Below are 12,818 nucleotides of genomic sequence, written 5' to 3'. Positions count from 1 at the left end.
TGAGCCCAACTTTATCTTAATATCTTACCATTAATCACACCCTGTTCTATTCCTTCCTGCAGGATCTTGAAGAGTAGGGTTTATGCTGATAGGTACCGACAGTAAGATTATTGAGCTCCAAGACTAAATGCCTTTCCTGTTTCATAAACTTACTCAATTCACTGAACAAAACCACAAGAGTCAACAACCTTTATTTATCCATATATGTGCCACTCAGAAATTGGGAAGAGGTGTTACAGGATTTGCCCTTAAGAGAAGCCTATATGGATCATTTACAATTTTCTCTCTACAATGAGGCCATTGACAAAAATGAAAAGGGGGGGAACAAAGACAATATGGTTGTAACAGTGTAAACACATGGTAATATACATGAAAGCAAAAAAGCAATAGGTATCAGTGACATCAAATTAAAATGTAGGGTAAGTTAGTATGAATAAGAACAAAAGACTCCTGAAAACCCTAACTTTTTTTTCTCAAATAACAGCTCGGCATACATTTCTACATAGCATGCAATAAGGCACCTATCTAACACAAGGAAGAAACCTATGCTACAGTTTTGAAGCACAATTGTTATCCAAATGAAAAGAAATGAAAATATTGCTCACCATAATGTTCACTTCCATAAAAACTGTATATCTCTCATTCCCTTTCATATAACCCAAGCCATATCTAAAAAAATACATCAGTTTGTAAAAGATATTTTACACAGAACAGTAAATAGAGCGCAATCCATTGGAATTCGAAAAATCTTGTAAAAGTGAGATTCTCATGTAGTCTTTTAGTATACACAACCTTTTTTAGATCAAATTTTGACAGTCTGCAGATCAACTTGAGTGTTACCTATAATTCTATACACAGGTCGTTGAATTAGTCTCCATAGAAATAAACAAAGTGTGACGTTGCATCTAATGTACATTTGGTGCTCAGGTACAGAGAAAACGGCACAGTAAATAATTAGGACACAGGCCATGTTGTTATATGCTACCCAGTAGGTTTTTATTTCTATTATGTATTTTCTTATGGCTAAATTGCATGTCATAATAGAATCAGGGTGTCAGCCAGTATTGCTCTCTGTACAGTCTATGTAGCAGTGCTAACCCATAGCAGACATACAAGAAAACAACCTCATAAATATACAAGATGGCTCATGTCTGATGGAGCCCAAAAGTCAAGGACAAGCCGCATGAGAACACCTGCAACATGTTTATCTCCATCACTTAGAACAAATTAAAGTCATAAAAGGGAAAAAAAAAGGTGGAGACAAAGTGGATCTTACTATCAAAAATGTAATCTTTTGGAACAGCACACTAGTCACCTATACATATATATATAAAAAGAAAATCGATAAGTATTTACATTGGATTTTCGTCGTTTGCTTCACACGGGTAATGTGGGTGAAAAAGAATTATCTATTGAAATTGAGATTTACAGTTCTGGTTCACCAATTGTGTTGGCAGCCTCGAATAAAGTTGCAGCTGAGAAGCATGTGTGCCCACCTGAAGATACATAAACTGAATACTCTTATCAAAAAGACCAACCCTGGGGTTAAGGATATTTTCCCCAGGTAACAATTTTATCATGTAGATCTTCAAATCACATTTTTTTTTTTCTTTAAAAGTGTTCAAAAAGAGGTCCTGGAGCGAGTGAAGCACAATCACAAACAAGAATGGAGGCTCCTTCACAATCTGTTATTATACCCTCTTCGAATTGAGCACAAAGTCCCGGGTTCAGTTCAGAATTATAGGTTACATGGTCCTTCAGGCCAAGCCATTTCCTTTGAAGATGTGTGTGTTACTGTCCATTTAGTCTCAACTGCTCCACTTCACCATAGCAATGTGCTGACACGACCACCTCCGTCTATAGTAGTTGGCCTGGTGTTTCCCGTGGTGTGGCGATATCAATGATGGGACCATTGGTACAAGAGAAATGGGGGGGAGTGGGTGTGTGCGTTTATATTGGACAGCATGTAAAAGGGTTGGTAATGGGAGCTCACTGGTCTACATGGATCCTATGATGTCTGGAAAGGGAAGATGAATGGTTAAAGCCTTTTCCGCACTGAGAGCACCTGTACGGTTTTTCGACGGACAGGATGCGCTGTTTGGTGAAGGCGTTGTTGGAGAATCCCTTCCCTGTGGGGATGGGGCTGTACTGCTGTGGTTGTGGCTGTGGCGGTTGCTGCTGCTGCGGTTGCTGTTTGTTCTCCAAGTGGACTCTCTGATGTCTCGCGAGGGAGGACGAGTGATTGAATCTCTTGCCACAGTGAGCGCAGGTGTAGCTCTTTCCCTCCGAGTGGACTCTTTGGTGCCGGGACAGGGAAGAGGAATGATTGAAGCCCTTGTCACAGTGGTGGCACATGTAGGGCTTGTCTCCCTGCTGGTGCACCCTCTGCTTTGGAGGAGTGCCGTACGACAAAGGTTTTCCAGCCTGGGGTGGGGAAAACACTGGATTCTGCAGGTGGGTCTTGTGGTGACGCGAGAGAGAAGAGGAGTGATTGAAGCCCTTGTTGCAATGTCTGCAGGTGTAGGGCTTTCCTCCGGCATGGACTTGCTGGTGCTTCTTCAGGTGGCGTTTGCGGACAAAGCTCTTCCTACACATGTTGCATTTGTACGGCTTCTCACCCGAGTGGATCCTCTGGTGCTCTCTCAGAGTGGCAGCGGCCGCAAAACACTTTCCACACTGTGCGCAGCGGTGGGGTTTGTCTCCGAGCACGACTGCAGCGTGGGTCTTCTGATGCTGCTTCAGGTTGGAATTTGTGGCAAAGCCTTTGCCACACTGACCGCAAGTGTATGGCTTCTCGCGTGCATGGACCTCCTGGTGCTTTTTCAGATGCCTTCTGCGGACAAAGCTCTTCCTACACTGGGTGCACTTGTAGGGCTTGTCCTCCGAATGCATCTTCATATGTTCTCTCAGGGTGATTGCGGCAGCGAAACTCTTGCCGCACTCCGAACATCTGTGGGGCTTGTCTGGCAAATGAATCATCTGATGGGACTTGAGGCTGAAGGCATCAATAACATCTTTGCCCATGATTTCGACTCCTGAGGGAACATAGGGCTTTTCTTTCATATGAATCTTCATGTGCTGCTTGAGGCTGGCTTCCACAGCAAAGCTCTCACCACAGTGGACACAGATGTAAGGATTGAGGTCCTTATGGATCTCAAAGTGTTGGTGAAGATCAGCTATGCTGCCAAAAATCTCCCCACACTCGTTGCACTGCAGGCCGTGGGCTTCGTGAATGATTACACCATTCTCAGACTCCACTGTCAACTCCCCACCGTGGTCGGCAGACTCCACCTTGACAACGTGCTCGCTTTCTGCCTTAAGCAGCACCTCTCCCAGCAGAGCCTCGTTTCCTGTTGTCTTGATTTCTGCTGCCGTGAAACAGTGCATCTCACCATGTTCCACCTTAATGTAATCATGGTCTGTCTCCGCTACAATCGCATCCACACAGGCTACAGCTCCGAGATCTGTCCCCAGCCCCTGGATCTTCAAGTCTGAGCCATGGATTTCGAGCTCTAATCCACGCTTTTCTTCTGTCATGATCTCCGTTTCCGCCCCATAGTGAAGGTCGACGTGGCTGTGGGCTATGACACACTCCGACCCAAGTGTGTCAAGGCCGGGTGTGTCACATTCAGTCTCTGACTCGGCCATGAGAACACACTCCAACCCCACGACCTCCGTTTTCTTGCCGGACGATTACCTCAAAAAGAATCGGGGTATATAGAGCGTTGTTTTGGAGCGTGCCGCGCTGGTTTTCTTGTCAGTTTGCAGACCTGCAAAAGAGGAAAATAAAGGGAATGAGTAACTGCAATAACGCCAGAGGGATACTTACTATATTTGTCTTGGATAATGTAAACTTATAAAACAGAAATATTAAATTATCAAGAATCCGGCTAGAATGTACCGGTCCCTGGTCCCCACCTTTTAAATTTTAATTTTAACACAGTAGATCGATTTGCACGTACATTTATTTTGAACTGTATAAAAAATGTGGGTTAACTGAACAAATTGTGCTCTGGTTTCATATTCAGTCGGCTAGAAATAAATTGTAAGGATATCTACATGTCAATTTAAAAACCATTCATCATTCATTTTGATTGATAACATCACAGCAAAGAATCATAACAGTTGCAGGAAGAGTCAATACACTTAATATCTAATCAATTGCCAGAAAATACATAGTACAACAGGGACCATTCTTTTTGTAGTTTTATTTCAACATTATTATTAGTGAATATAAATATTCTTAAAGTATAGCCTACTAAGTTTATCACCCAGCGCCCTGGAGGATGAGCCCTGTTAGCCCAGGACAGACAGGAGCAACCAAAGCCAAGATAAAATAGCACTTGGTTGGTGGCACAAAAGCAGGTATCATGGTTTAGCTGTCAACTCACTATCATTAACACTTGTTTATTAGCTCTAAAACTGTTCATCAGCTGCACTGTGCTCAGTAAAGTGAAAGGGGTTAAAGTAATAAATGCATTCATATCAAGAAGTTGTAGAACAAGTGTGATAAAAAAAAAAAAACGTTTTATCTATAACTGCACGCCTCATGTCTTATCAACATCAGACCTGCAATACTACCAACTTGCAAGCTAAGTGTAATCAGTCTGTTAGCTTCGTTAGCGCCCAACAGGAGCTTCACTTCACTAGCTAACACAATTGATAAAATCAAAGTGGACCAACAACATCTCGATCACGCTCCCAATTCAAACTTAATCCCCGAGCCAAAGCCTGACTGGCCTACCCAGACTCGTTTATCTGCGCAGTTCACTCTGCTCTCATTATAAAATATAACTTAAAAAAGGTGAAAACACACACTGTGGTGTTTTGTTATTAAACACTTGAACTATTTGGTTGCTAGTAGCCACACATAACAGCTACAAATAGCCTTCATAGCCGCTAGTTAGCTGGCTATGGTGGATGGTGGGAGACTGGTTAACGACACAACAGCATTGTGTTAGCTGCTAATGTGTTCGCGCATTTAGCCAGCTAACTAGCTTCACCGGAGGAAAAAAGGCAACACACAACAACAACATATAGTCACTTAATTAACAACCAAAATACTTACAAATAAGCGTATGGTTGAGTTGAATAATTTCGTGCGATTTATGACACAGCTACCGACGCGGAAATCCTCCCTTGTGTGAGTATTAACAGGCCATCTTGTTGTGCCACACCAGCAACAACTTCCAGCTAGCCAAGATTATTACACATGCTCGCCTAAGATGGCTGCCGGGAGCTAACGTTAGCACCGTTAGCTTCCGCCCTTCACAACACACTGATCTTTACAAACTACACCCGAAGCCACGTCGATCGAGAGTGAACTGAAACCGTACACAACTAGGCCACATGTTTTTGCTATTGGGCATTGGAAACAATCTTGAACCCCTCGGGTTTTAACACACAGTAAGTTACCCCCGCAGACGACGACGTCTAATGCTAATGGTAGGAGGGAGTTAGCAGCTAAGAGCCGCCACACCGTTAATACCGAAGGAGGAGCGGGGCTAACTGAAACAAAGATGGCTAACCCAACCGTTGAGGGTGATGGTGATGAATACTGCGCCCCGAAAAGCCCGGGAAATTACCCCTATACCCTTTTCTTACTTACACACGAAGCGATGTAAGCCACAAATCACACAGCAGATGCAAAGTTGAAATACTTTAACCGATCAGGGGGGAAACTACGATCTCAATAAGACACGTTGAGATTTGAGAGGGCACGGCGAGTCTTGGCTACAGTCCTCCTTGGCTAACTACAGCTCCCCCTCACTGCGGCAGCACCGAGACGCCGCACACACGACTGCAATGCAATGGCGGCCTTGCCTGCCGAGGTTAGCAGCTATCCCTCCAGCCGAGACAACGGTATTAGCGCGCTGGGCTACGTAGCCTCGGTGCCAAGCTAACGAGCCAGCTAATCCAGTCTAGCTTAGCACGGCTACAGCCCCGCTGCTGCTGCCGTCCAGCCCGGGTTTAGTAACGTTACCACAGCCTAAAACACTGGAGCAGGAAGCTTTGCCATTAAACCGCCCTTTCATCCGCGACCATGTTAAGTATTGTTTCGTTTGTTAAGATAAAACAGTGGACGTGGATACAGGAGAAGGAGGCGGATGGGTAGATTTTTTTCTTCATTTTTCTTTTTCTTTTACAAAAATAAACTTGGATCAGATTCAGACCTTAAATAAGTTCCTCATGTCAGTAACGTAGTGTCGCTGTATCCGTCTGCTTTTCCCAGCCACAGGACATAATGTTACTACCAGTAGACAGAGTCAAGGCCTGTATTTTTCCATCACAAAGTTCGCTATCACAACTGGAGACGCAAAAAAATACAAATACACAACGCATACGCTGATTATCATAATAAATCATTACTAAGCTCATCTCCAGTCAAACACAGACTCCATCTAACCCCAAACGCTGCTGCTGTTCATGTTAGAGTAAGTTGAATTTAAACGGTTAAATAATAATCACCAGGAGTCAGGATCACGCCGCTTTTCAATGTGTTAAATTAAATTGTTGCATGCACACACCCACCTTGCAGTATTTTTACTTTCTGAGCGGTGAAAGGAGAAAAAAGGAGAATAGTATGTATGTCTCAAACTCCGGGTTGAGAAGGGCTTTGCAAGCTGTTGTGAGCCTCGTCAAACTGCTGTGTGTCTTCTTCCTCTCTCTCTGCCTGTGTGTGTAGCTGGCGCCACTGCTCATCTGGCGCCAACGTTGGACGACCGACGCACTTTAGCGAAAGCAATCATTGTCATTTCAATGCAGCAGGGAAACCACTACCGCCCCCTGCAGCCTCGGTGGCGCCCTTCACGCCAGACATGATATTCAGTGATCCGTGGATGGATGGATGGCAGAAAAACACCGGTACTTCCATGGAGGTAATGCAAAATGCAGTATTAAAGAAAAAAAAAACTTTTAAACATGACTACTTTATTTTTTGTAGATCAATTATAATCAAAATATATATAGCCTACATATAAACATACAAAAAGGGGAGGAGAAGATTGAGAAAAATAGGTAGGCATGCACATTACAAAAATAGAGAACAGGATGGTCTATATTCACATATACATATGCATATGCACACACATAAATAAAAAAAACTAAACTAAGATAATAGAAATACAAAATAAACCAATTAAATAGAAAAAATATAATAAAGACAAAGCAAAAATCCCAAATATAACCCACTCTGCCCCACTTACAGTTTTTCTTTTAACTCTGTTGATTAGTGGTGCACTGTCCCTATGAAATAAAATAATAATAATAATTAAAAAAAAAAAAAAAAAAAAAACCCACCCCCCAGATCCAAGACTCCACCACTCAGTCAATATTACACTTGAAATCTACAGACAATAGTTGACAGTGAATACCAAACCTCAACTCTTTTGCTCCTTGAACTCTAGCTGTGGACAACTCCAAACAATGTCCAGACTCCATATCATAACCCATGCTCTGAAAGAAAGTGAGTGTGGAGGTTTCCAATGTGTGTGGTTTTTTTGCAGCCTGTACTACTTCATTAACTTTGAGCAGCATGCAGACAATTCCAGTGTTTTAATTTTGTGCTATTTTATATTTCTACTGTCCATATTGTAGTAAAATACAGCAGGGTCGGCTCTACGCAGGGGCAAGAGGGGGCAGCGCCCCCTCAAATAAATGTCTTGCCCCCTCAAATCCAAATTTTAGAAGTTGAGAAAGCACATTTTGATATACTCAAAAAATGTGTATATTACAAGTTGACAAAATTATCTGCAGTAGCACAAAAATCCGCCGAAAAAGGGACACTGTTCTTTTCTATGTTCTGTTCTTTTTTTTCTTTTTTTTTAGTATTCATACTGTAAGACTACCTTTCAGTTTTGTAAATCTTGACCACAGTAGACCCCCCCCCCCCAAAAAAAAAAAAAAAAATCACAAAAATTATCTGGGGGGGGGGGGGGGGCAGACCCTCCTACAGGGGTGTAGCTACTCACCTTTTTCACCCCCTTTGGGTTTGCAATGCATATGTACCCCTAACCCCCCATATAATGTGGCTCTTTGCATTACAACAGTAAAACATTTGGGCTCTAAGACCCTGTGGTTGGCCCCCCGGCCCCTAGTTGGACAGGTCTGAAGGTAGAGGCCTGACAAAGTGCAATCCACTTCTCCAGGTTGGGGTTGGACACATAGCCAACAACCCAATTCAATGAAGTTACTATAAGCACAGAGAAAAAAAAGTGCTGGAGCATGATGTGTTCACATGATGCCCCCTTCACATTTCTGACTGCCCCCTATATATGCCTGCCGAGAACCGGCCCTGCTAGCAATGCCACAGTCTCTGTTAAAAACAAAATATTTGTCTTCAAAATATTGAATTATTCATAGACCTATATATAAATAAAAGTATTAGAATCAAAATAAACTTACAATGAAAATATAGCCAAGTTGATGAAGATATGTGCAGCTTAACAAATCACAAGTCATTGATTTTATTTTGTATTTATGATAAAATAAAATGGAAAGTAAAGTGAAAGCATTAGAATTGAATGTGGGTACTGTAAATGTGTGTAGTTAGCCTACTTTACACCATTATAGCATAGTACCACTCAAATAAGAAAAAGTTCAAGTCAAAAACAACAGTAGGCTATTGTCTTAGTACAGGTGCTGTAATGATTCTGAAACCAAGACCAAAACTGTGATCCTCCTCAAAGCCCCTCCCCTCTGCAGTGGCTGTAGGTTTTGTGTGTTGGGCTCTCATTACATTGCAGATATAACAATACTTATTTTTCATGTCACAATGGACAAAATGTACAAACTGTGTAAATATTACAGATGACATATTCCTGTCCTCCAGCTGTGCCTTGTGCATAATATTTTTGGTCTATTCACAATTGAGTGATCAGCAGTGTGGGAACATTTTTGCTAAATCTACCAGCCCCTTCTCCTGGTCTGTGAAACTAATGCAGAGGGGAATGCAATTATAATATTGTCATATGTGTATCTTTGGTAGAAATATGTCAGTCAAACTGGATTAAGTGGTTAATCCAGATGTGTAGTAATAATTTAGTCCCACAAGATGATGCTGTTTGCCACTGTACTGAATGTCCTGTAGGTGTTGGCAATGAATCCTGTACATATCATTAGTGAAAGTCTGAAAAATAACACAAATATGCAAAAAGTAAAGTGAAGTCATTTTCTGGGTGAAAAATCCTGTCATGGTGGTCTATTGTTTTACAGATAGCGCCATAGAGTATCTTTGATCAAGTAGGCTACTATAAATGTTTTCATATTTTCCTCTATGTCATCATGACCTCCAGATTTGTACATGAACAAGGACTCTCATTTGTATTTTTGGTAGTTTCAACTTTTCCTCTCCTTAGTCTCAGTCCTCTCTGTTCCAGTAACACCCAGTCCCTGAATATTAAACACCCAACCAGGAATACTGGTTTTACCATGAGAGTTGAGTACATAGCTCACATTCTGTCTCGCACAGTGTCAGTCACTCAGTTTCACTGAAGCTGTTCACTTCAGGAACTCAATTTCTCTTTCTTGTGCTTGTCTATTTTTGAGTCTTATTACGCCTGCAGATCTCAAGATATTTTACGAAGAGTTTAGCACATTGGCTGCCGAGTGGATTTTTTTTTCATCTATTTATAACAACAACTGGATATATCTTGAAAGAAAAATGTCCCACAACAGCACTCTGGATTTAGACAGATACAGCAGTTTGGATAAATCTCGTCGCTCCGCCAGTCGTAGCCAGCCCAGGGTCCAGGCTAAGCATGGGGAAGTCCTTTGTGACTTCTGCACATCGAGGAAGCAGAAGGCTGAGAAGTCCTGCTTGGTGTGCCTGGCAAACTACTGTGAGACTCACATCCAGACTCACTATGAATATCCTGCTCTGATGAAGCATAAACTGGTCAAAGCCACAGGTGAGATGAGAGAGAAGATGTGTGCACAGCACGACAAGCTGCTGGAGGCTTTTTGTCGCACTGACGAGACTTCAGTGTGCGTCCTCTGCATGATGGATGAACACAAAGGCCACGACATCGTCCCAGCTGGAACAGAGAGGACAGAGAAACAAGTGAGTGGTAAAAATCTGACATTATATACCTTTGGTGAAGATAGTCAATGAGTGATTTGTTAACGTTCAAGGCCGGCATGAGCACAACAAACCCCTCATCAGTGTTGCCATACTGTGATGATGACAACTTTAATGCTATTCCCTCTGCAGAAACAGCTTGGTACTACACTGCACAAATCTCAACAAAGAATCGACCAGAGGCTTAAGAAGTGGCAGGATCTCAGACAAGCAGTGGAATCAGTTAAAGTAAGTAAAGAAAAGCAACTCTTGTCACACTGTTATAAAACAACCCATTAGACTTTGCTTTGTAAGAATAACCACTCTCCATTTCTCCCTCTCTTTCTTGTGTCACTCATCAGCACTCTGCTCAAACGGCGATGGAGGACAACGAGCGGATCTTCACTGAGCTGCTGCTTTCCATAGAGAGGAAGTACAATGAAGTCAAGGAGATGATCCGCAGCCACGAAAGAAACACTGTGATGCGGAGCGAGACACTGCTGAACCGCTTAGAGGAGGAGATCACACTGCTGAGGAAAAGACACAACGACCTGGAGAAGCTTTCACACACTGATGATCACATACACTTTCTACAGGTGAGGCTAAAGTCAGGGGCCTTTTGAATTTTTTTTACTTTTAGACGTGTCTCCTCTCTCATCTTTCACTTCTGCCTGTTTATTTATTTTATTTTACCAGAGCTGGCAGTCTCTGTCAGGCCCCTCAGGATACGAAGACCTCAACAGCGTCACTGTTGCTCCACATTACTCCTTTGACGCGACCAAGAGAGCCATCGCTTCAATGAAACTCCAAGTAGAAGAAGTCAGCAAGACTGAAATGGGCAAAATCTCAGGAGCAGGTGGGCAAGTCTTGTCTTTCCAGTGCTTCATTTCATGATGTAGCATCAAGATGGCTATTTTTAAGTCCTCTATTAGCCACTTTCTCTTGGGTCTTATCATTTGTTTTTCATCCTTCTCTTCCTAGTGAAGGAAGTCTACATCACACAAGAAGGTGAGACAAAACCAAGAAGAGAGTCAAGTTTGAGGGAATCGCCAAAGTCAAGAGAAGAACCGAGGACAAGAGAGGATTTCATGAAATGTGAGTCATGTAGTTTCTCTCTGCACATGTAAGACCTCAATCCCAAACAAAGGATTGACCACACCATGTGGTGAAACGGCTGAAACCTGTGTCATGGAAGGTATGCCGCTTGCAAAACAGGTTTGGTGAAATGTAAGAGAGCAGACTTACAGTTCAGTATTACTTAAACAAACACGGGTGTTCCTGCTTTTGCTCCACCTGCCTGGGAGGTTACCAACCAAAGCTTTACTGGGATAACTTTGTTATTCCTGAACGTGAGAATCTCAATTATTTAAGTATGTATTAATTATGCATCGACATGAAGAAAGAGATTTTTGTTAGACTGTGACACTGTAAGTTTATAGGGTCCTCTAATCTCAAACTAGGTAACAACACAAACATGATCGTTAATTACATGGTCTCATATTGTTTTAGACTCCTGCCAGCCGATTCTGGATGTTAACAGCGTTCACCCCAGCCTTCATCTCTCTGAGGGCAACCGAACAGCCACGATGAAGAGTGAGCCCAAGAACTACCCCGACCACCCGGACCGATATGACCACTGGCAGCAGGTGAGAATATAGCCTACCAGCTCCAAGACGTCATTTTGTGCCTTAAAAGAGGAGAGAAACTGATCTAGTGCGACTGGCAAAGAGCCAGAGGGGGGTATGATGAATTATGGAAATAGACTTATGCTGTCAGGGAACCTGCTCTTGAAATAGATCTCCTGAGGCAGTTCAAGTTTTTATGACTTATTTAGGAAAAGTCTGAATTTTTTTTAGCACTCTCTTTGTTCTCAGAATACAGGGTTTGGTTTTAGAAGTCATCTTTACAATTACAGTGAGAGTGATTCTTCTTGTAAACTCTCCTCTAAACCATGCATTAAGCAACTCATTGTCTCATTTCGTCCATTCAAACCCAGGTGCTGTGCAAGGAGAGCCTGAGTGGGACTCGTTGTTACTGGGAGGTGGACTGGAAGGGGACAGAGATTGACGTGGCCGTTACCTACAGAGGAATCCGCCGTAAGGGCAACGGGAATGAATGCAGTCTGGGCTGGAACAACAAGTCCTGGAGTCTGTACTGCTCTGACTCCAAATTCTCCTTTGTGCACAATAATAAGAGCATAGACCTTCCAGCTCTAGTGTCATCCCGTATTGGCGTCTACCTGGATCATGCAGCGGGAACACTTGCATTTTACAATATCTCTGATGGCATGCAGCTTCTGCACCGAGTCCAGACCACATTCACAGAGCCCCTCTACCCCGCATTCAGTGTGTGGGGCTTTGGAAGCAGGATAAGACTGTAGGAGAGTCGCCGTGATGCCAACAAGTTGACAACCCTGATTAGTTTCACCTTTTGCTAAAAGTCCAGTTGTTCTTCTGTTGGTCATTACTTGTTGTTTTGGGTCAATCAAGAGCATACAATGACTTATGATCATGACTTTATCTTATTTTCACATTTCCATTTCTCTGTTTTGTTATAGACTTTTATTAGGTCCATTTATACATATATTTGTATTTTTAATATTGGTAAATTAGATGCTGTTTGTGGTATTACATCAGAGTTTTTGAAACCACCATGTTGTTATAGATCATCTTTGCCACTTATACATAGACTATGGATATGTTCAAGACAGCTATCTTTGACCTTGTTGGAAACACTACAACATTACAGGAGCTGGAGCTGC

At 42.5% G+C, this 12,818-nt stretch overlaps 2 protein-coding genes across 4 annotated transcripts; one reads left to right on the top strand and one right to left on the bottom strand.

Annotated features, from left to right (window-relative positions):
* Positions 1-194: 194 nt before the first annotated feature.
* On the bottom strand, positions 195-6,701 carry LOC310998384 (uncharacterized protein). Of its 3 annotated transcripts, none has more exons than XM_083988398.1 (2): positions 6,532-6,701; positions 195-3,770 (listed from the first exon to the last, which is right to left on the bottom strand). In XM_083988398.1, the coding sequence occupies exon 2, from the start codon at positions 3,646-3,648 to the stop codon at positions 1,990-1,992; it is 1,659 nt and encodes a 552-aa protein (XP_083844524.1). In that variant the 5' UTR covers positions 3,649-3,770; positions 6,532-6,701; the 3' UTR covers positions 195-1,989. The 3 variants fall into 3 exon arrangements, with proteins under 3 accessions (XP_083844524.1, XP_083844526.1, XP_083844525.1); XM_083988400.1 differs by lacking the exon at positions 6,532-6,701 and adding an exon at positions 5,609-5,826; XM_083988399.1 differs by lacking the exon at positions 6,532-6,701 and adding an exon at positions 5,069-5,593.
* A 2,960-nt stretch (positions 6,702-9,661) lies between these two features.
* On the top strand, positions 9,662-12,437 carry ftr14l (finTRIM family, member 14-like; the record flags this gene model as incomplete). The annotated part of the gene is made up of 7 exons (XM_083987882.1): positions 9,662-10,060; positions 10,211-10,306; positions 10,420-10,653; positions 10,754-10,913; positions 11,039-11,152; positions 11,567-11,703; positions 12,054-12,437. The coding sequence occupies 7 exons, from the start codon at positions 9,662-9,664 to the stop codon at positions 12,435-12,437; spliced, it is 1,524 nt and encodes a 507-aa protein (XP_083844008.1).
* Between the last annotated feature and the right edge of the window lie 381 nt (positions 12,438-12,818).

Source organism: Trachurus trachurus (genome assembly GCF_905171665.1).
Source record: "Trachurus trachurus genome assembly, chromosome: 15".
NCBI classification, from domain to species: domain Eukaryota; kingdom Metazoa; phylum Chordata; class Actinopteri; order Carangiformes; family Carangidae; genus Trachurus; species Trachurus trachurus.
This window is presented reverse-complemented; position numbering and strand designations above follow the sequence as displayed.

What these genes read in the sequence shown, in the direction of transcription:
- LOC310998384 (XM_083988398.1), bottom strand. Translation starts at nt 3,648, where the DNA reads ATGGCCGAGTCAGAGACTGAATGTGACACACCCGGCCTTGACACACTT.